The 24668-nt window shown below is 35.7% G+C and overlaps 1 protein-coding gene across 1 annotated transcript in view; it reads right to left on the bottom strand.

Moving 5' to 3' along the window:
* Positions 1-24668, bottom strand: part of Maob (monoamine oxidase B) — a 108326-nt gene that overhangs the window by 45917 nt on the left and 37741 nt on the right. Inside the window, exons 2-3 of the mRNA XM_005323983.5 lie at positions 17751-17845; positions 16591-16728 (exon numbers count right to left, since the gene is read on the bottom strand). Coding sequence (XP_005324040.1) covers positions 16591-16728; positions 17751-17845 — 233 coding nt within the window. The remainder of the gene's footprint in view (positions 1-16590; positions 16729-17750; positions 17846-24668) is intronic.

Here is a 24668-nt window from a genome sequence, read left to right as displayed (position 1 = left end):
GATTCTGAAATTCAAATTCATGCCCTCTAGGCTCTAAATCTATGATATATCAATCTGAATATTATTACAGATGTGCTTATTATTATGTCTTTTTTAAATATTTAGTTTTTAGTTGTAGACAGACACAATACCTTTATTTATTTATTTTTATGTAGTGATGAAGATTGAACCCAGGGCCTCACAAATGCTAGGCTCTACCACTGAACCACAACTCCAGTCCCTTATTATGTCTTTTGACTTGCCTAAGAAAATACAAGGCTAACCACCATATGACCCAGCTATACCACTCCTCAGTGTGTATCCTAAAGTTAAAATCATCATACTATAGTGGTACATGCTTATCCATGTTTATAGCAGCACATTCCACAATAGCCAAACTATGGAGCTAGTGTGTAAGTATACAGCAACAAGTGAATGGATATAGAAAATGTGATATATATATATATATACACACACACACACACACACACACACACACACACACACACAATGGAGTTCTTTGCAGCCATAAAAATAATGAAATTATGTCATTTGTAGGAAAATGGATGGAACTAGGGACCATTATGTTAGGTGAAATTAAGCCAAACTCAGAAGGTCAAGGTCATATGTTGTCTCTCATATGTGGAAGATAGAGAGGAAAAAGGCAAAGAAAGGTGGTGCAGTGGGGATGTCATGAAAATCAAAGGGCAATCAGTAGAGGAAAGGGACCAGGAGGTGAGAGGTGGGGAGGGAGCAGGGAAGTGCTAGGGAGTGATATTGTTCAAATTATATTGTTAAACTGTGTATGAATATGTAACAACAAATACCACCATTAGGTACAACTATAACTTACCAATAAAAATGGGGGAAAAATACAAGGCTATGAGTAGCTCTGATATGATAATGCCTACATATCTTGGAATTTCTGGAAGATATTAGCAAAAGATCACTGAGATAGAGTGTTTCTTTCTTAGCTAATATAAACATCGTTAAGATGTGTAAAAATTCATGGCTTCTGTTAAATTTATAAGCATTTGACTTTTCTTCCCTCTTGATGTTATTTTTAAATATTCCACCTTTTCCATCTTCAAGCCTATGTATTTGTGCTCAGAAAGTCTGTCACTGTGAAAATATTTTCTCTTTCTTTGATCTGTATTATCTGGACCCACTCAAAGTTAATCTTTTAATTTAGAAGGCCCCTAAAATACCCCTAATACCATTCACCATTTCATCACTCTCCCTCCCCTTCACTCTCCCACTTCTCAGAACTGAGGTTTGAACTCAAGAGTTCTCTACCTCTGAACTGCATCCCCAGACCTTTTTGATTTTGCTTTGAGACAGGGCCTCACTAAGTTGTCCAAGTTGACCTTGAAATTGTGATCTTCCTGCCTCAGCCTCTTGAGTAGCTGGGATTACAGATGTGCACCACATACCCACTCCCCACCAATACCATTCATTTAAAAAAATATTTATATTTTTAGTTTTAGGTGTATACAATATCTTTATTTTATTTTTACATGATGCTGAGGATCAAACTCAGTGCCTCACACCTGCTAGATGAGCACTCCACCACTTGAGCCACAACCCCAGCCCCACCAATACCATTGTTATGCATAGTTTCAATTTAATTTTTTATTGGGGATATGGTCATATATAATGGCTTTAAATCTCAAGGAAGGCCACAGGGTGCTAGGTAACTTACACTGAACTAAATGGGTTTGAGTGATGACAATGATAATGAGAAATGCAGAGTGTCTTAAGTTTCAACTTGTCCTCTTCAAAATTATTGAAGGAATACTGACAACACTCTCATCTCTCAGACATACAAATATCAGTTTGGATATCCTCAGAGCTGGAGAACAGAGTGGGATCCTTCAAATCTTTCTATCACCAGTGAATGAGATGTGAAGTAATAGAAATAATTGTGATGGTATCATGATTTTATAACATGTGCTGAATTTCACTTCTATGAGAACCTCTGGAGTTGAATGATCCTTATTCTCAAAAATCATGATAATATAAGGCATTATTATTTCAGTGGGTTCTTGGTTAGATACCTAAATGCTGAAAGAGTATTGACCCTTCACAGGAAAGAAGGTATATTATTTTGTATCTGCCCCAAAGAAAGAAGAGAGTACTGACCTGGGTGAATTACCATGTATGGGGAAGAATATACATAGACATTTGTGAGTGCAGAGAATCTACTTGCATATGTGGGAACTTCTGTAGAATACTGCTTTGAATATGAGTCAGATCTGGGCATCATGGCACACACCTATAGCCCAGTGATTTGGGAAGCTGAGGCAGGAGGATAGCAAGTTTAAAATATATTTTTCAAATGTTGTTAAGGAAATGCTTTATTATACATAAATTTTAACACAGTAACATCTTATATGAGTATATAGGAGATTTAGCAGATCTGGTTAAAAACTCAAAACATCAGTATCAATTAAATCTTACCTTGGGAAAAAATAACAGATTTTAAAAGCCAAAGCTCTTTGGATAATTCAGCAATTTGGTGGTGGTTAACTGAATTTTAATTGTGATGGCATTTAAAATATACTAAAAAATCAACTCATAGACCCATTAAAATTGAGAGTATTAAATTAAAAAGCAGCAATTTTATGAAGTTCCAGAAAAAGTTATATGTGAATTTTTGGTACATCTAAATTAATCTCATTTAAGAAAATTCATATTTTATAGCATTTTTAACTTTTTAATTTTTTCAGCACTGGCGAAGGAATCCAGGGTTTCACACATGCTAGGCAAATGTTCTACCACTGAGTTTTACCTCCAACTCAACCATATTTTTTGATTATGCCACTCGCTCCAAATAAAAAGCAATGTAAAATTAAGCATAGCTAATTCTATTTTAGGTGTATGTTATTTTCTATTTTCTTATTTGTTAACTTATTATATATCCTTCCCAGTTAACACACAAGCTCCTTGTGGACAGGAAGTTTTGTTCACTTCTGTATCTCCAGTTTATTCATAACTTGACTATAACTAAGAAAATAGTCTTAGTTGTGGTATTTGAGTGGGAGCTAGTAGTATGTATTGCAAAGGGGGAACCCTCTAGTTTCTTGACGTCATTCTAGGGGAACACTTAATTTTCTTGTAAGACTTGATTACTTGTGACTAAAATATTTCAATTTTCCCCCCAAAGAGTGATGCCAAATCAAGATTTATCCAATTGTTCTCTAAAAGGGACAGACTCGAGGGGCACAATGGCACACACCTGTCATCCCAGGGACTCAGGAGGCTGAGGCAGGAGGATAATGAGTTCAAAGCGAGCCTCAGCAACTTAGTGAGGCCCTAAGCAACTCAGCAAGACCCTGTCTCCAAATAAAATTTAAAAAAAAAAATAGGGCTGGAGAATGTGGCTCCGTGGAGTACCCCTGAATTCAATCCCCAGTACACAAACACACACAAAAAAGGGACAGACTCACATGAGGCAAAGACCCATTCTTTCCTTCATTCATGCAAGAAACATCTACCTATGGCCTACTAAGTGTTACATCCTGATCCAAGTGCTGAAGATACAGCAATGGATACACACACACACACACACACACACACACACACACACACACACACACAGAGAAAGATATTTATGCAATAAATTTATTTATATGTAATGTGTATATTATTTATTTATTTATCTATTTATTTATTTATTTATGCCCTTTTGGAGCTCACATTCTACCAGAAGGCAAATAAAAAACAAACATATCTTGATGTCAGATAATGATGTCAGAGTTTTATAAGTGCTATGAAAAAAAAAAAAGAAAGGAAAAAAGAGATAAATTAATAGAGAATACCAGATGGGGGTAGTGGAGGCTACTCCTTATGTAGGGACTAGCGCCACCAGGGAAGGCTTCTCTGAGGAGGTGATATTTGTGTTAAGACCCAAGAAACAGCATTATAAGTGGAGGAAATAGCAAGCATATTTTGGTTATCTACTGTTGCATAAAGAAATAACCCCACAGCTGGGCATGATAGTGCACAGCTATAATCCAACCTCTTCAGAGGTTTAAGAAGAGGATCGCAAGTTCAAGGCTACCCTGGGGAACTTAGTGAGGTCCAGTCTCTAAATAAAATTTTCGAAAGGGCTAGGATATAGCTTGGTGCTAGAGCACTTACCAAGCATGGCACTCCAGCACAACCATCTTGGGGTATTTGGTCTTCTCCCATGATCTACATAACTCCTCCAAGCTCTAAAAGTGAGTACTACAAGATAAGTGGAACCTGCTGGTTTATTAAGGCCTGGGCTACCAAACTGGAGCAGTATCACTTCTGTCATATTCTGCTAGTCAAAGCAGTGAGAGCCCTGCCAGATTCAAAGAGAATGGGCATGGATCCCACCATTCCCTCTCCATAGGAACACCATCAAAGAGTGCATGGCTAGTCATCTGTTATCAACCTTCAAACCCAAAAGCTAGGGGATTGGAATAAACTTGGCACGGTAGTCACCAGAGTGGCTGGAATAGAGCCAAGTCAGGTGGGTGGTGGACACATAACCTTTAGGTACTTGTAGGTCATGATAAAGATTGGATTTTATTCATTTTCTTTCTTATTTCTACTTCTTTTTCTCTCAGGGCTCAACAGTTAAAAAAAAAAAAAACACCTTACTCCAGCTTGGATACATAGTGAAGATGTCAACAGAACTCTGGGAGAAATGCCTGGAACCAATCAGGGAGAAATATGAAGCCCCCAAAATAGCACCAGCACAACTACACTGACCTTAGAAAGACAAAAGGCAGCTTACAACAACCTGTTGTTTTTCAATGGACTCACATCCTTTCTAATCCAAAGGATCAATGTCATTAGGTATCATAATGGCACTCTTTAACTGCTAAAACATCTACTCTACATAAGTCATTCTTAAATATGTAGTTTTATCTTCTCCATTCTGCCTAAGTACGAAGTTATACAGAAATAAATGCCTCTTCTAATTTTATTATGTTTACACTTTCAATGGAAACAGGAAATCAGCCCAAGATACATATGTGGTCATATACTCATATATTTATCTTCAGTGACAGAGTCCCAGCAGTCTCATGAGAATGAGCAGCTTTAATAATTTTTAAGTTCCTGGATTAAGAATTAAATGAGATAATTTAATGTTGTATAAATTCTTTCTCTGTTGCTATAACAAAATACTCAAAGGTACTTTTTTAAAAAAGATATAGTAGAATTAATTGGACATAACTTTCCTAGCCTTGTATTTGAATACACAACCAGGATAATCTGAATTGTGTACAACCACTATAAATAGTGTTATATTCTATGTAAGTATAATTTGCCAAAATACATTCTACTGTCATGTATAACTAAAAATAACAAATAAAATTTTTTTAAAAAGAGGTTTATTTAGTCATAGTTTTGGCAGTTAAAGAGAATGGCACCAACATCAGCACCAACCCTGGAGAGGGTCTCCCTCACTAAGTGACAACTTGGATGGCATCATGACAGGAGTGCATGTGAGGAGATATCCCATGGCAAGATGGGAAGCCAGTAAAAGCAGGGAGGGCCAGTCTTGTTCTTTTATAACAACTTGTCCTTGAGGGATCTAACCAGGGTCCATGAGATCTACCTTAATCATTAACTACCTTAATCAGTGCATAACCCCCAATGACCTAATAACCTCCCACTAGGCCCCACATCTTAAAGGTCCCACCACTTCTTAACATTACCACACTTGGGAGCATGCTTCCAAAGCATGAATCCTTGGAGGAGAAACCATATCCAAACTACAGCAAATATCTCTCTATAGTCTTTGATTTAATCAAAAGGATAGTTCTTCCATGGGTTGCTAATACTATGGGGAGATCTGGGAAGTCAAATGAGGATTAAGAAGTAATCTGTAATGGGGCATAAGACAGAAAAAGTCAGCATTAGGAAGCAAAAATTGGAAATGAGGGCCCCCTAGTATCCTCACTCTTTTTTCTTGTCTTTCTGAGACTTCACCTACCCTTATATGATTTTCCAGGTAGGTTAACATCTCAACTGAATCATCAAGCCCTCACTTCTGGAATAAGATGGATCAGGGTTAGAGTTCATATTCTATCACCCACTAACTGGGTGATCTGGTACAAGCCATGGAAATACTTTGTGCCTTAATGCCCTCATTTATAAAGGAGAGATAACAATAACCATTAGGCTTTTCTGAGTATTAGAGAAATAATGTATATACAATTCTTAGAACAGAGTTTTGCATATATGGAAACTTTAAAAGATAATGATGATTATTTTTTGTGTGGTGCTAGGAAGCATGGTAGGCAAGCACTCTACTACTGTGCCATATCCTAGGACCACAATTATTGTTATTATCAAATTCAATTTTTAACTGAATCTCCAAGATTCCCCATGTACATGTGTATTTGGCTCAACTCAGGAAACTAAACTACAGGTAATTTATGAATTAAAGTTTTTTCTTGGTTTGCACAAGACTAGAATGTGTCCACAGCAGCTGCCCTTAACATTTGCCAACTTCAATAAAGGGGGAATAGTAAAGGTCAGCAGTAAAGGGCTCCTTATCACTCTACAGCCCTTCTGCTTAGAATTTTGCATGGAGCATGTGTGCTGAAAGATGAACTGAGTAAATAAACTTCTTCCATGGAAGAAGGCTTATTTCCTCTATATTGCCTTATTTGTTGGACTCCTCTCAGATTTGAAGAAAATCACTACTCATACTTCTTTGGGCCAGTTCTATGATTACTCCTCTGGTGGTCATAGTTAGGAACAAATTAACAAATTCATTAAAATAATGATGATTTATGAAAAGCAGTTAAGCTCTCCATAAAGTTATTTTCCTAAATTTAGTGGACAGAATCTTTCAAGGTTTGAGGAAGTGTTAAAAATATTCACTTATAGTTTTCTCTCTGACCACTTCCACCTCATTGAATTCCAACTTGATCACTTTCTCATGCATTAAAATCATAGGGATGTAGCATCACCCTATGCATATAGGAGAGTTTTTTTCCAAATGAATCAAAGCAACAGGCATACAAGGAATTTCACTTTGTTTACTTCCACGTTATTTGTGATTGTCAGAAGATGTGAAATTGATTTTTGATAAAATGTAGGATTTATGTTGGGAGATTTAAGCAGATATTTTGCAAATATTTTTTTAAATTTAAGATGCATTAGAAATGTTTGTACAAATACATGGAATATGCTAATCTCTCAGGCCTGTGCTATTCAATATAGTAGTTACTAATCACATGTGGTCGTTGCACTTTTGATATTGTGACTAGTCTGAATTGAGATGTGCTATATACACACTTGACTTTAAAAAGTTTATTACAGGGGCTGGGGATGTGGTTCAGTGGTAGAATGCTTGCCTAGCATGTGTGAGGAACTGAGTTTGAGTCTCAGCACCACATAAAAATGAGTAAATAAAATAAAGGTATTGTGTCCATCTACAGCTAAAAAAAGTTTATTACAAATAAAGAATGTAAAATGTCTCATTGATAATATTTTATATTGATTATAAGTTGAGATGATAATTTGGATATATAGGGTTAAATAAGATTACATTATTAAAATTCATTTCACCTGTTTCATTTCACTTTTTAATATGGGTCCTAGAAATTTTATTTACGTACATATATTTCTATTGGACAGTGATGTTTTAAGCTATTTTAATGAGAATTATCAGATTTCATTCAAATAGCAAAAAGAGGAAATAAATAATGTATTTGAATTCTCTGAACTTAGCTCTATGGCCTGACCACTTAGTAATCCAGTAGAAGGCATCTCAATTACCCTAATCATAATCACTGTCCCATACTCCAGAATGGAGTAGAAGAAAGCTTAGAAGTTAACCCAGCCAGAAAATGGTGCATTATTTCTCTTTTCTATGATCTCTTTAGTCTGTGTGGGCATGAGAGTTTAGCTGCAGTCAAATGCTAATCTCCAAACCAAGAAGGAACCAAACCAAGAAGACAGGATTTGTAGGGAAGGGACCCTCCAGTTCCGTTCTAAGGAGCCTACAAAAATATTTTCAGGATAAATTTATTGGCCTGATTCTCTTGTGAAAAGAGTTTGTAAATGTTATCCTACCTTATGTCTCATCAGGTAAATTCTTACTTAATAAGAACCCGCCAAACCTATTAAAAATTATGATTTCAGAAGGAAATTAAACAGATTAGTCTTCTTATTAAAATGTTCTTAGGATCTTTAGTGTATCACATCAGCCTTCTGGGTGTCAATGATGTCAATCAGTGTCTTCTCTTAATAACCTTTCTCTGTAAAACCTTGGAGCACTGAATTTTACTACAATTATCCCTCTCTCCAGATGGAGAAATCAAGGGATAGAGGAATAAATAACATGGCAAGGTCACACAAAAGGTCGATGATGATGATGATGATGATGATGATGATGATGATGTGTGTGTGTTTTACAGAGAGAGAGATTGGGAAATTCTGCAGCCCAGTAATACCAGGATAAAAGCCTTTGAGGTTCTGCATTAGAACAGCTGCTTTGGGATCTAGACTGTCAAAACTCAAAGGATCTCAGCCTAGCTGGAAGCAGTTTGATTATTTTTAATAGCTATGTAACCCCGGAGACTGCTAAGGCTGGCAAGAGGTAGAGTTCTACTGGCAACACAGGGTCTAACTTCTCATAGATCATGAGCTCTCCAAAGTCTAATTACATTTTTAAAAAACAAATATGAGAGGTGCTTTTTATAAAATGGTCTAGCAATACAAAAATGTACAAAGAAGAAAACAACATATGACCTCCATGTCACACCATCCACATTAGCAGAAAAAGTCATACCAATTGCTGTATGATATTGCAGACCTTTCTATAAGCATCTATAAGATAGAAAGATGGATAGATCAAAGGATTAATAGTTGCTGTAGGGGGATAAATAAACAAACAGACACTCAAGATAGGGAGGGAAGAAACAAGGGACGAAAGAAAGAGAAAGGAAAGGGTAAGGAAAGAAGTGAAAAAAATATGAGAATTGAATCATATTATTTTATATGAGATAAATATAAGTATATTATAAAGATAGTATATTTAATGACAGAAACACAAACTGAAGGGAATTGGAGTAAATGCTAAACTTCATAAACCTCAGAAATATTAGTCCCTGAAAGAGTACTGTAGTACTGTCAAAAGATTGTAAGAATAACTAAAAGATTTGAGTTTTTGTATTTTTTAAATTAACTACACGATTTTCATGTAGATTGATTTCGTGCTATGAAAGAAGATTTAAGTGGTTAGTACCCTTTTTATACTTTTTCCTTTCTCACCCTCTTTACATTTTTATTTTGTTGATTATGTAATATTTTACCATATAAAGTTTTTAACAATTATATTCTATATTACAATTGGAATTCTTCCAATTTTTACATAAATTATTTAAATGTATTCAGTGTTTAACAACAATTTCACCAAAGCTGACACATTCCTGAATTTTCTTTTTTTTTCTTTTCTTTCTTTCTTTTTTTTTGATACTGAGAATTGAACCTAGGGATGCCCTACCACTGAGCTACATCCCCAGCCCTTTTTATTTTGTCATTTTGAGACAGGGTTTCACTAAATTGCCCAGGCTGGCCTCAAACTTGAGATCCTCCTGCCTCAGCCTCCCAAGTCACTGGGATTACAGGCACATTCCTGAATTCTTTGCATCATTACTTGCTGATATTTTGAAACAGAGTACCACTATGATAAAATTTTCAATTATGTGTTATTGGCTTAATGAACAAGCTACAAGTAGCCAGAAAATAAGTGTCCCGGGATTGAAATATAGACAAAGTGGCAAGGCATTGGTAAAACTGTGGCCTGGATAATTTGGAAAGCAAACCAAATACTTATCAGCCTTGAAGCTTTAAGAGAATCTTCCAGAAAGAGTATTAGTGATATTTGGCTTTTACTTGTGTAATTCATTTGTTTTTAGAAATAATTTATCTCTGGAAATTTAAGAGCCAGGATTAGGAACTTAATTTTCCTTGCCATCAATTTTCAGATATGATGATCTAAGCCTGTTCCCTTTTTCTAGTTTGACTATGGCATGGGCATTTTCTTCTTCTTTATTTTATCCAGTAATTTTTCCTTTTTGTTGTTGTTGTTTTTCACTTCATTTCACATGAAAGATAATCTTTGTACAAATCCACAACATGTGCACACCATATTGTCTCAAATTTAATCATTTACCTCACTACCTCCCATATATTAGAGGCTGAATCAATGTTAGATAATCTGAATAGAGAATAAATGCTTCATTAATAGTAATAACCAGATATTGTTCCATTGTGTGCATGTACAAATATGTAACAATGAATCCCACTATTATTTGTAATTATAATCCACCAGTTAAAATGGCAACCAATTGGCTACATAGCCATTATACTACAGAGTGTTCACATAACTGAATATTATGCATATACTTAAAATTGAATTTACAAAGAACTTTTAATGACCTTGGAAAATATTTGTGAAATATTCACAAGTGAAAAACAGATGTCAAAACTTTTTCTATATAAAAAGTATGAACATAGGAATAAAATAATGTTAAATCTAAACAAAATATTCTATATATGTGTATGTGTTTATATATACATACAAAGCATATTTTTTTTATATACAAGGCTTGGGAATTAGCCATTGGAATAACTAATCAATTGTGGAACGTTTTAAGAAAAGGAGAATCTTGAACTTGACTTTTCCAATACATCAGGGGCAAGTTTGGCAGTAAGGAAGATGGACCAGTTGAGAGCTGGAGCTTAGAAGGGAATGACAAAATGCACCTCCCCACTCCATTCAGCAAACAATAAGCTTTTTATAAGGTGTTCTTGGCACCTGAAGACTTCAATTCATGCTCTGATCCCATTGCTTCCTGTCAGTTGTAATTAATCTCTTTAACCTTTATGTCCTCATCTGGTGGCAGAAGAAGCAAAGAGAAAATCAAGACCATGTAATATACAGCCTGGGAATCCATGCCTAAACCTTTCTTCAAGCTGTTGTTGCAGAGGACTTAGCAAGGCAGGCTGATGCACTTGAGGCCATATTGTCCTTCCTGTTAATCCCTTGTTGCTACAGACTGCTGAATCTCTACAACTTATTAAATAGTGTTCTTATTAGTCATCATCCTTTGATGAGTTGGACCCCAGTCATTGTGAATTCATTGGACCACTTGGCCATACCTCATGCTCACATGGTCTGATGTGGCAAAATTTTGCACAAGACTTAATGCTATATCCCTGTTTCCCTTAGTGAATCTCACCATCATAACTGAATTCTATATGTTCTTTATCCTCTACTCCCAGCATAATTTAAACCTCACTCTGTGTTTCCCACAAATTTAGTCACTGGTAAGTTTATCCAGATGTGTGTGTGCATAGAGAATAAATTTACTGATTTTTATCATATTTTAAGTTCCAAATGGGTATAAAGAGGGCCAAGAATAAATTCATTTCATACCCAAAATGTTGCTCCAAATCCAGTCATCAAAGGCATAATTTCAGCATATTATTACATGCCAAAGAGCTGCCCTTATTTTCTAAAGAACACAAATGAGCACTTCAGTTTCCAGAATAACTACATAAACTTCAGAATGATCACCAAATGGATCTCATTTTTTGAAGAGGATATTGTTATTCTCCAATTTTTTTCTTTAAAAAATACTCCCATAATGATAGAACATACTAGCTCTCAACAAATAAGAAATGAAATGGAGTCTGGGTGGAGGTGGAACAGAAAGTTCATTAAGCCCACCTCAGATGGGCATATTTGCAGAGCCAATATAGTCATCATGACATGGGTGAAGTTCATGTGAAATGGGCAGCTGTTCCTGGGTGAAAAACAAGAGTTTGCCTAACCTGTTCCCGGAGATTTCTGTCACTATGAAAAAAAGCAAATACACTCTGGACTTTGATTCAGGCTTCCCTGGTTTAATAGGTTTGGGCATAAGCGTGAGAAGAAGGTGACATTAGTGGCCTGGAGAAGACTGGGCACTTTTGGCTTGCTGATCTCTGGGAGATGCCAAGTCTTATGCACCAGGATGATTTCCATTTGCTACATGCTTATTATTTAAATATTTTAATTCCCAACATTGCTACTATAATTCTGTTCCTATTCCCCAATATCAAGAAACAATTTAGACTGATTCACTTATATGGTATTATAGATAGATATCTACAGTTTCTCCCTTCTGCCTTTATGTGATTTTCAGGTACCATGTTTTCAACTGGATTTCACAGTTAACAACAAGACAAGCTGTGCTCCTCCCTCCATGGGGTTGTTTGAGCGATAACAATTATAGAAGCGACAAGTCTCCCCATTCATGTGCCTCTTTATCATTGAAGCTGACCATATACAACATAAAAGGGACTTTGAATAATGAACTTCACTTCTGCCCATTGGCAAGTAAGTTAAGACCAGAAGGTCTTTTTGTTCAGTTCCTCCAGATAGCTGAAGCTTGGAAATGATTATCAATATGAAGTTGGGATCTGGATTTTAAGTCACATCTTAACATTGACCAAACTTTTAACAAATGAATATTCAGTCCTAAGGCACTTTCATGGGCACTTTGACTAGATTTCAGTTTCAAATTCCAGACCGATGAAAGCTTCTGAGACAGAGAAATCTTATTTGCCAATAGCCTAAATTGTACCAAACTTCAGAATTTTTTGCAACTTCTTCAAGGTAAGAACTCAAAAGAACAAAAACACAAACAACCAAACAACCCTACACATGAACACATGACAACACATGAAAGAGGAAGAATCCAAAGTCAAAATACAACAGGATTCCTTAAGATGTTTTTGTTTTTGTCTTTTTCTTTTTAATAATGAGGTATTCCTTAAAAAGGCATCTAAACATGAGCCTTCTAAACTATACCAGTAGAAATTAACATGACTATTCACAAAACAAACTTCAGTAGGTGTTTAACAATAACCCATGAGTAAAGGCTGTATCACTGACTTTGAAATTGAAGAGAACATCTTACAAAAATTTGGCCTGAAGCAATCACTTTTCCCATTAATAACTAAAATCCCAATATAGTTTGGTATCACATCTTTTATTACAAAGTCATCTTTGGAAAACCACATTTTAACAACAACAACAAAAAAAAAAAAACAGATCAACAGTAACACTAAAAATGAATGCCACTCAGTAGAAATAAACATTTCTGATAGACTGAATCCAGGCAGTTTAGGGACATGTTCATCATGATATACCAGTGGTTTATGGATGCCTATTATGGAGTCAATATGAACACACCCACGTATAAGCAGACCATTTCTTCTACAACTACTAGAGAACTTATGATATCGAGAAATATCAAGATGTCAGGAGATTCATCCTCTCTTGGGGCAGGACATCCTTTCATTTGGGTAGCTCATGAACTGCTGTATCCTCCTCTTCTTAGTAGTTCCATTTCATCATTTTCAATATCAACCAACATATCCAAGTTCCTTAGCCCAATGTTATTAAGGCCCCACATAAAATTCCATCTTCCCTTACCAACCATGTAGGATATTTTAAAAAAACTGATCCTTTTGAACAGGCTTATTCAAACAAAGGATCAGATAATATGGCAATCAGCATATATGATACTCTCAGGATTCAGTTTAAGAAATATATATAGGTCCACTGAAGAAACCAGGAACAAATACAATACTTACATGAATAGTAGTTTGAACTTGGGAACAGTATTCATGAAAATAGGTAACAGAGGGCAATGTTCAAATGCCTAAAGTGCTATAATGGAGGAGATAAATTTCTGAACCACATTCTCTAGCATGAAATAGGAGATAGAATGTCAATTATTTTCAATAATTCCAGAAACAGACATAGACATCTAAGATCCTTTTTATAGGTTGAAAATGAGAAAAATTACATATGTGGCCAAAGACACAGAAGTGATGAAGGTAAAAAACAAATGTTTAGTTTGGGAAGTCTTCTTAGCTACCAGGTCTTTATCATTTTTAATTATTGTATACCTCTTTTCACAAGGAGGTCAAACTGACACTTTGTTAAGATTGCAAAACCCAGGCTGGGGTTGTGGCTCAGTGGTAGAGTGCTTGCCTAGCATGTGTGAGGCATTAGGTTCGATCCTCAGCACTACATAAAAATTAATTAAATAAAGGTCCATCAACAACTTAAAAAAAAGATTGCAAAACCCTTTGCTTCACAGAATCATTAGTGTTTCAATTTGTCTCATTAGTGAGAATTAATCAGAGAGCAGGTCAGCATATCAAGCATATACACATGTATATGCATATATTTTTAATATGCTGATATTTCTATTTCCTCCAGCAGAGGTCAGACAATAGCAATTCTGGAATATGAAAATCTAGGAACCAAAGATAATGTTTTAGAGTGATTTTTCTCAAGATAAGCTTATGGAAGGGTTTTTAAAATTATTTTCTTTACCCATATTTTCTAATTATATTTTTCAATAGGCATGTTATAGTTTTTTAATAATGAAAAAGCAATTTCATTTTTTGCAATTTTATTAAGAGCACTGTTGGCATATATATCTACCTTGTATTAAGTCATGGATACTGCTTAACTATATTTTCTCAGCTGCATAGAGATTATTGGATATAGTTTAAGAAAGCAGCACATTTGGCCATCTCTATGAAAAATCATTTAAGTGTAACACTGTTTCTACAACTAATAACTGTGGGAAATCTCTAAAACAAAGAACATAATGGGAGCTGTAAGATTCCCAGGAGAAAACAAAGCATCCTGGACATAGTTGTGCTCTCCCAAGAAATCTCTGGGCATGCAAAAACAGAAAAGTGAATATAATCTCTGATTACATCCTTTGCCTGGGGGAATCTATGACATCCTAGTGTCTGAGAAGTCAATTTCAGCAAGTCATATGGGTAAAATAAGGAAGACATTTTAAAAATCAATCAATATGACCTACATTTTTTTAAAAAAAGAAAGAAACCCCACGATGGATATTTACTAAAAACTGCTGATTTTGTTCAAGAAATGACACTATCACCAATGCTATATTCTCATTTCTAATTTGTGTCTTTTTTTTCCTACTAGAAGCAAGAAAAGGCTTATAAAACAAAATTTGAATGTTAACCTAAATATCTATTTATAACTACATTATGCCAAATTAAGTTAAAAGCTTAGTTCCTGTTTTGCTAAGTGATTCATAATGTATGGTCTGTTATTTGTCCTTCTTGATATCATCACTCATAAATATAAGTGCAAAAATTGTTATGTAAATTGAAACTGTTGCTAGTTTCTTTTTTGTTGTTGTTGTTTTGGTGTTTGCAGTGTTGGGGATAGAACCCAGGGCCATGCATATGCTAAACCTATGCCCCACCACTGAGTTATAGCCCCAGTACATCAGTGTCTTCTAAGGGGATGATTTGTACCTGTGCAAAATATGTCTTTATGTTGCTGACTTATACCTCTGGAACAAGTGAAGAAAAGAAAAGAAAAGAAAGGGTGAAATTCAAAACCTCTGCCAGTTCTTCTGTGGGACCCCAGGGTGGGGCCCTGAATAAGTACCTCTTTTCTTGTCATAGAATATCTGTGAGTTTTGGGACCAAAGCAAGCATTCTGGGAAAACAGTGGATCAAGGAGATGTGAAGAGAATTTGAGGACCAGCAACATAGTGGGAGACTGGAATCTGTACAGAAACAAGACCAGTGAGAAATCCTCAGGTGTCTTTTGGTATGAGGGGTTATTAGATTGTCCAATATGCAGTTCTAAGCTGTTTGGGTTTCTGCCACTCAAAAGCCTTCCGTTGGGGCTGAGGCAGTGGCTCAGCGGTTGAGCACTCACCTGGCACATGCGAGACCTTGGATTCAATCCTCAGCACTTCATAAAAATAAATAAATAAAATAGAGGTATTATGTCCAACTCAACTAAAAAATAAATATTGAAAAAAAAAGCCCTCTGTTGTTCAAAACTTCAGTCACATCTATTGCACAAAAATGTTTGGGGTGGTTTTGAGAAAAATTAAGATGAAGAGGTGACTTTGATCTCAGTTTGGCATATAGAAGAGGAAAAAAAAGAGTCAAAGAACTTGAAATGTGAATGAGCACAGGTGTCATGGAAGCAGGAACAATGAGCCATAATTGATCATGAGAATGAGGGATCCAGAACACTGACAGAAATCATGGGGAGATCAATGGAACTACCCTGAAAAATATGGGATTTGGGACTTGAGCCACTTTTACATCAATCTTCAAAGAAGAATAACTTCAACTGACATACGATATAATAATAAAATTTCAAAATATACCATGAGCCATATTGCAAATAGTATTTATAATATAAAGTGTAAGGCAGTATTTGTAAAACTGTACACAGATTTTTATATAACATGAAAGTGGCATGGGTATTTAGATATTTAATAAATAAATGACATTTCTTTTTACTGAAATTAAGCATTTTACCAAATGGAGGATACCAGTTTGTCAATAACCTTCCTAAATAGGTTTAGAATTTCCATCTAATTCTCCTTTCATAATAACAACTTAATTCTCAGAGTGGCTGAATTTATAAAATATATATGCATCATCCAGAAATGAAAAAAGTTCTCTGAGAGAATGATCTGAAACTCATATAGGGGGATACTAATACAGTATTTCAAGTCCTTTAACTTCTGGCCTTACCTTTACATGGTGGATCAGACGTTCAACTTCATTTACTTTGTAGGTCTCCAATCCCAGCTCCTTGGCTAATCTTAAGATACGATTCTGGGTTGGCCCAACATAGGATCCTCCAAGGTCCACATATTTAACCTTTTGGTTCTGTTTCCCCATGGAAAAAAAATAAATATTTGTGAAAATACTCCTAAACGTAAAAAGTCCCCAAATAAAAAAAATGGCATTTCACAGGTTATATAGATATTTTGAGATATCATAGAAAACTGGATTCTGTTCACAACTCCACTGTGTTTCATTCACATGGCTTAATATTTACTAAATCAATCTTCTTTTTTCTTTTTGGTACTAGTGATTGAACCTAGGGGGTGCTTAATCACCAAGCCACATCCCCAGCCCTTTTATAATATTTTATTAGAGATAGGGTCTCACTGAGTTGCTTAAGGCCTCACTAAGTTGCTGAGGCTAGGTTTGAACTCATGATCCTCCTGCCTCAGCCTCCTGAGTCACTGGGATTACAAGCATGTGTCTCCATGCTCCACTTAAATCAATCTTTAATTTAAAGAAAACTTGCTTTAATATTGAATAGGCAAGATATTTCTGAACACCATTATTCACAACAGTTGTTGATTAAAATAATATAAATTTTAAAATAAATTATAAATAATAAACGAGACCAAAATGAAAGTTTAACTTATGTGATTGAAATAATTATGTTGGTTCTAGAGAAGCCTCACAGTCAGAGGTGGAGAGTATGGACTTGTGATATTCTTCTTTCTACTTCAAACACAGACATATGCATACCCTCCCTAGTTCCCTGTGCCCCAGTCCTAACTCTATGATGTAATATATCATGAAGTGAGAGGACTAAAAGGGGAGAAGAAAGAATTGAAAGGGAGGCAAGTTAACAGAGAGGCTGAGGCTGGGAATATAGCACAGTGGTTGAGCATGTGTTTAGCATGTGCAAGGTGCTGGGTTCCATTCATAGCACCAAAAGAGAGAAACAAAAGACAGTAAGTGAGATTGTGCCAATTTTTCCTGAGTATTTTACCTTCTCTGTAAGAATCAAATGGAATTGAAGGCTTTCAGGAAAAACAAAAAACTAAAAAACAAACAAACAAACAAACAAAAAACTCAGATTCAGTCTCACCCCATCGTTAGTGTCTTACCCTAAGGGTATAAGTCCTGCCTCCCACGCGGTCCCGGGCTTCTAGAACCACCACATTTAGGCCAGAGTCATGCAGAAGTTTGGCTGCTGCCATACCTGGGGGAAAGTACAATAAGACATTAGGATTAAATACCTTACAAGTACTCTAGACAAGCTCCTTATCCTAATGGCCCATGAAAAATATTCATGTTGGTTCACACACATGGCCGACCACTACCTTCAACCTCCAGCTTGATAGGTTTTCTTAATATAGGCCCAGAGTCTAAGTCTGGGAAACCAACTGATATTTCTAGAAAGAGTAAAAGGGATTTCATTTTTGAATCTCAAAACTGAAAAACATCCTCAGTCACTATATCAAAATGTCTACTTTAAGAACTAAATTACAGATGTGACAATGTAAATGAAAACAAGCAAGGCCACACTCAGCAGAGAATCATACACCCTACAGCAGATACAAGTCCAAGGCTGGACACTGACTTCATTCTTAAAGTACATCTGAAAAATCAATCAACTGGGGCAAAGTTGGCTTTCAAATGATATGTGAAGTCCTGGAATTTACTGTTAAATCAGACTTTTGAAGCTGACATAAAGTTTCAAAACCAAAAAGTCACCCCTTCTGGGCTAGAGTTGTGGCTCAGTGGTAGAGTACTTGCCTAGCATTTGTGAGGCCCTGGGTTTGATCCTCAGCACCACATTAAAAGATAAGTGAATAAAAATATAGGTATTGTGTCCATCTACAACAAATATGTACACATAATTTTCTCCTTCTACATCTTAATTCCAAAATGTGTTCCATCACTAAAGAATGACTACATTTATATACACATTTAGCTTTTCATTCTCACCACCATGGACCTAGCTTTTAAAAACTCCCAGTTTTAGTCAGGCATGGTAGCACACACCTGTAATGCCAGCAGCTCAGGAGGCTGAGGCAGGAGAATCACAAGTTTGAGGCCAGCCTCAGCAATTTAATGAGGCTCTAACCAACTTAGCAAGACTCTGTCACAAAATAAAAAATAAAAAAAGGGTTGGGGATGTAGCTCAGTGGTTAAGCACCCATGGGTTCTAATTTTGGTATCAGAAAATAAAAATCATAGTTTTATTGAGATAAATGTAAATTTCACCTATTTTAGCATAGAGCTCAGTGAATTTTCATGAAGCACAAATCTTAGTGTGTATATATATATATATATATATATATATATATATATATTCATTCACATGGCTTAATATTTATTGAAATTAAACATATATATACATATATATAATCTTTGGTAATAATACATCTGAGATATAGTTTCTTTGGTATTAGAACTCTAAATATCTTGCATCTTTAAAATTGCTGTTAGGCTTAGATTGTAACTCATTGGTAGGGCACTTGACAGCATATGGGAGGCCATAGGTTCCATCCCTAGCATGACAAGGCATAAAAAAATAAATTACAACTATGATAAAATTACTCTTAACAGATTGTAGCAAGAGTTTCTTCCAAGAACAGAGCTCTAGTGCTCTTCTGATAAATTTAATCTCATCAATTCCAATTACCTTCCTCATTTGCTTCATGGGACCAAAAGAAATCAAGGAAAGGCCAAGAACTGTTGTGCTTTATAGGTAAATAAAACAGTTTCAGAGTTGTTTCATGGTACTAAGAATTCTGGGACTTTTAGATTTCCCTGGTGAAAAAAAAAGATTTCTATTAAAAATAGCTAATACTTGTATAATGCTCACTACACTTAAACCACAATTCTAAATGTTTTAATATATCAATTCAGGCTGGGGGTATAGCTCAGTGGTAGAGCACTCACCTAGTATGCATGTGACCCTGGGTTTCATCCCCAGGATCCCCCGTCCAAATTAAAAAAAAAAAATTTTTTTGTACCAGGGATTCAACTCTGTGGCACTCGACCACTAAGTCACATCCCCAGCCCTATTTTGTATTTTTTTATTTAGAGATAGGGTCTCATTGAGTTGCTTAGCACCTTGCCATTGCTGAGGCTGGCTTTGAACTTGCAATCCTCCTATCTCAGCCTCCGGAGCCGCTGGGATTATAGGTGTGCACCATCATGCCCGGCCCAAATTTTAAAATATATTAATTCAACAAATTATTGTAACCATCCAGTGAGATAAAGTACTATGAACAGTCCCATCTTATGACAGAGGAAACGGAAGCAAAATTAAGTGTCCAAGGCCACATAATAGAATAGGTGGCAAAGCCAGTTCCGATACAGCATCTGAGGTTGCAATCACTACACTGCCCCACCTCCCATGGGGCTTCGTGGCTATCCTCATCGTTGATCACATCTCTCAATATTTGCTACTGGGAGAAATTACATTTCAAAAGGTATTTTCACTTTATTTGAATCAATGTACTTTGAAGATAGAGTTGAATCATGTGGGTTGGTAAGAATCCCTAGAACATAAAATATGAGCCCATGTGTAAAACTGTAATGAACTAAGGCTTCAGTCACCATCTCTTGGTGATCTTAAGAGAGGAAACCCATTTTTCAGAGAGGGTAATTTGACATTTCATTATTTGAATTAATGCCTCTTTCCATTTCTACCCCTGGGGGCAGGGCTCAGGCTTCTAGTTGGGGGCTCGATAATGGGTCCCAAAGTCCTAGCCCACATGCAGTATTACACAAACACACAAGCATTGCTCAACGTAGATTTAGAAATAGAGGGCTTGGACTTTTAACTCCTGTTTCCTAATTTTACCTCCATAAGAGGGGGAAAAACACCTCTTCTTTTTAAATTCAGGATTGCAGACAATTCAATGACATTTCTCTTATCAAGCATCAGTTCAACAAATGAAATAACATGCAACCATAGTAACAGCTGTTATCAGTGAATTCAGATAAATGGCAGGAGCATGCTGAGGTTTAAACAAAAGGGTTGAGAAAGAAATACAACATCGGGCATATACACTAGCATATTAGATTCCACAAAAGGTACTGGTTTTGAATAAATGCAATTACCCAATAACATCTGGTGCGAAATGTAAACAGTTATTAGAACAAACAAGAGGCTTATCAAACCACTGAACAGAATTCTCTCTGCTCATGTGCCTTAAAATATTCTCAATACAAAATTTCAAAAATATATTTAAATAGGCAACACGAAAGTATTTTGTCAAAAATAACTTGCCATTTCTCTCACTAATATTTCTGGGGGGTTAGTTAAAATGCTTGTTGGTATGAATTAAAATAATAAACATAATGACAATAGAAAGGAGATCCATAGGGAATATAGAACAAGGGGGTCTGGGGAGGGTGGAAGGGAAGGAAAAGGAAAGTCCTGGGGACTTTTAATCAAATTACATCATGTGCATGTATAAATATGGCATAACAAGCCTCACATTTAAGTTTAATTATAATGCACCCATAAAAAATGCTGGTTGGGCACTTACTGTTAAAGATTGATTTGAAAAACAATTGACTGGCTTAAGGAAGTCCCTGCATTTTCGGAGGAAGGATTTTTTTAGATACAGAAGAAATTGGACAGTTTGGGAGTCTGGCCAGAAGGCAGTTTGGATTGCCAAAAAGACATAACTGTCCAGAGAACCCTCAGTGCTGACTGATAAAAAGATTGAGGGTTTGACTGCTCAAAGAATAAGCAGACAACTTTCAAAAGGGTTATTTTTTCCCCAAGCATTCTTTTCTGTGTTGGTTGTTTGGAACTTTTAACACATTTCGCTATAGAAACAAAAATATGAGGGATGGTACATTCTCTGAGAAGTCTGGGAATTTTCAAGGGCAATAAATAGCACTGCCAAAAAATTTCATAATTTAAAATACTAGACAATGTAATTGGCACAGTTTAAACACAATAGTTTAACAATATAATGTAATAAATGTTGTTTTTTTAATATCCACATATTAACAGCTACCACCATAAAGCATGAAGCACTTACTTGGTTCTGCGTGCAATGATTTACACCCAAAAGCCCACTTGATCCTCACCATGAGGACAAGAAGTAAGTATTTTTAATCCTCATTTTAAGAAGAAGAGAATGGTGATTTGCCATAGGTTATGAAATTATTCAGTGGCAGAGTCAAAGCTCAACTCCAAACCTGAATTCTTGGCCACTATCTTTGGACCAAAAATGGAAAAATTAAATTACAATAAATCTGTACACTCATCCTGACAAAGAGTCTTAAAACATTGTGCTCTGTATCTAAATATAAGAATCTTAAAATATCAGACTTTCTCTTAAATACATTTTTAACTTTTGCAAACAATTTATGAGCAAGTTTATAGTCGATTTGTACTTCTGAAAAGCCAATGAAACTCAAATTTAATATGCAGAATCCATTAATATTTCATAAACAAATAATCATTCAGCACTTCCAGAAGCTGTCCCTATGTGCCCCTGACAGGCTGTTGCATAAATAATCCTACATAAATCATACATAAATAATAATAGAGTAATACCTAATGCCATGAAATTATACAAATATTGCATCTCCATGATTAGTTTACTTTGAAAGAGTTCTGTCTAGGCAATGAGTACAACAATTATGGTTAGACATCCAAATTATTTTGAAGACCTAGAAATCAGTGATGCATAAGATTATTAGCATTTTGTTTCCAGTTATGTGAAATAGAAAGTAATCCAAGTTAGATCCTAGACGAGACTAGCAAATATACAGTGGAGGAGACAATGGAAGGGGCCCATTCAAAGTGTCTTCAGAGCAGTGGAGAAGTTAGGATGAGGAGAGAAAATAAAATCAAAACCAACCCCTGCCTCATTTTTTGCATGGTCAATCTGTTTCTCATACTTTTCATATCAAAATGTGATATTTAACAAAAAAATTATAAACACTTTAAAATGCAAAGTTAATTGCCTTGAAAATATTATGAAATAGCAGTACTTTGATACCATGTAAGGACCTTTTCCCAGTTTAAAGTTACCAAAAGGAGGGAAGAACCATTGTATCTGAAGGGACAATGAAATTCACTGTATCCCCCAAAGAATCTCTAATCCTGTAACTTTGGAAAACTATACAGGCATTCTCTCAGGACCTATAAAAGTGGAAAATATGCAAATAGCACCCATCATCTCTGTCACTTCTGACAAAGCAATGATTTTCTGAGGAAATTCTAGAAAGAACCAAACAACCTTCTGATCAAAGAACTGAAATTCTTTGATGTCTCCAAAGAAAATGCTTTTTTAGTTATTTAACACAAATACCCATAAAAAGGTCTGGAATAAGAAGAAAAACATCCCCACCTGAAGTTAAATTCATTGCAGGAAAGTGGTATTTGTAGAGAGAATTCAGATGTTTGTTGTTGAACTTTTAGTTGCAGAGACCCTGGACAAGTAAAGCCATCATTGAAATGGCTAACATTTTGAGAACCAATGGTGTGACAGTTCTAGGTGTTTTACATACAAGAACTTATTCATCCCAACAATATTACAATGTGGGCAGATGTAAACAGTGAAACACAGAGGCCAAGTAATGTGCCTAAAGTCACACAGCTAGCAAGTGGCAAAGCCAATATTCAAATCCAGATAATATGACTCCAGATAATAAATACACCAGCATATGTAGCAGTGAAACATCAAAAACCTTCCCTTTAACATCAAGCACCACACAAGCAAGCATCAAGGCTACTGCTAGCACATTCCATGCCTTTGTGTAAATTATAAGAAAGCATGCATTCCTGGCAGGCAAATTAAAAAAAAAAAAAAAAGATGCAGCCCATATGGGTGCAAAAGGCTTGGCTGGCAGAGTGGGGGCTGGATTCCATCCCCCTTTTACTACATCACCCAGGTGCCCTTGAAGCTTATTTCCTGAACAAGATTTTAATTATCTATTCTTTTTCTTCTCAATGCTGAGACACAGTTAGCACTTAAATGTTTGTTGAATGAAGGTATCTAATATCCTTCAACAAAGATGGCAATTACATTTCAATAAATAAATAAGTGGTTACAGTATTCTCTATATAAACAGAGGTTATTTTTTAAATGTAGTTGTAGAAGGACAGAATGCCTTTATTTTATTTATTTATTTTTATTTTATGAGGAATTGAACTCAGTGCCTCACACATGCTAAACAAGCACTCTGCCACTAAGCTACAGCCCCAGCCCAAGCATAAGTTATTTTAACATAGTCCAAGAAACAAAAATATTTAGGCATATTGATACTGAGTAATGGAATCTCTTGAATTTTTTTCAGCTGGAATAAAGACAACCACCCCATAATAAGAACTACCTCATGTTTGTGCAGCAGTATACAGTTTCCAACACTCCACACTCACACGTTCAGTATTTAACAATAACTCCATGAGATTGGCATCATCATGCCTATTTCTCAGATTAGTAAATAGAGGCTCAGAGATTCAAGGGCTTACTCAGAGTCACACAGTGAGAGCAGAGCCAGGTCTGAAATCTCATTATGTTTCTGGGCCCCATCAGCCACACTACCTCCTGTAACATAACAAAGCTTATGTTGTTAAAATAAAATATGGCTGGGCACAGTGGTATACACCCGTAATCCCAGCTACTCAGGAAACTGAGGCAAGAGGATTACAAGTTCAAGGCAAGCTTTGGCAACTTAGTGAGACCTTGTCTCAAAATAAAAAAATAAATAAAAGAGGCTAGGGATGTAATTCAGTAGTAAAGCCCTCCTGGGTTCAATTCCTAGTACTGCAAAAATAAATAAATATAAATAAAATTTTAAGATAAAATAAATTCTGGAAACAGACAGGATTTAAAAATCAGAACATTTTTCTTCATTAATATTCTTGGAAAGAATATCTTGATAAAAATTACTGGAAGCCTGTTATTGTCCAGAGTCCTGAACCTTATCTTTAGAGGGAGGGAGATCTGGAAGCATTTGGAGAAAGCGGGGCTTTTTAGGGCATCTGGACCTCTAAACACAAAGAAGGGCTTTGCCAAACAGTTTCTCCTCCTGTA

The sequence above is a fragment of the Ictidomys tridecemlineatus genome, chromosome X (genome assembly GCF_052094955.1).
Source record: "Ictidomys tridecemlineatus isolate mIctTri1 chromosome X, mIctTri1.hap1, whole genome shotgun sequence".
Taxonomy (NCBI): Eukaryota; Metazoa; Chordata; class Mammalia; order Rodentia; family Sciuridae; genus Ictidomys; species Ictidomys tridecemlineatus.
Note: the sequence above shows the minus strand (reverse complement) of the source record. Positions and strands in the feature narration are given on the sequence as shown.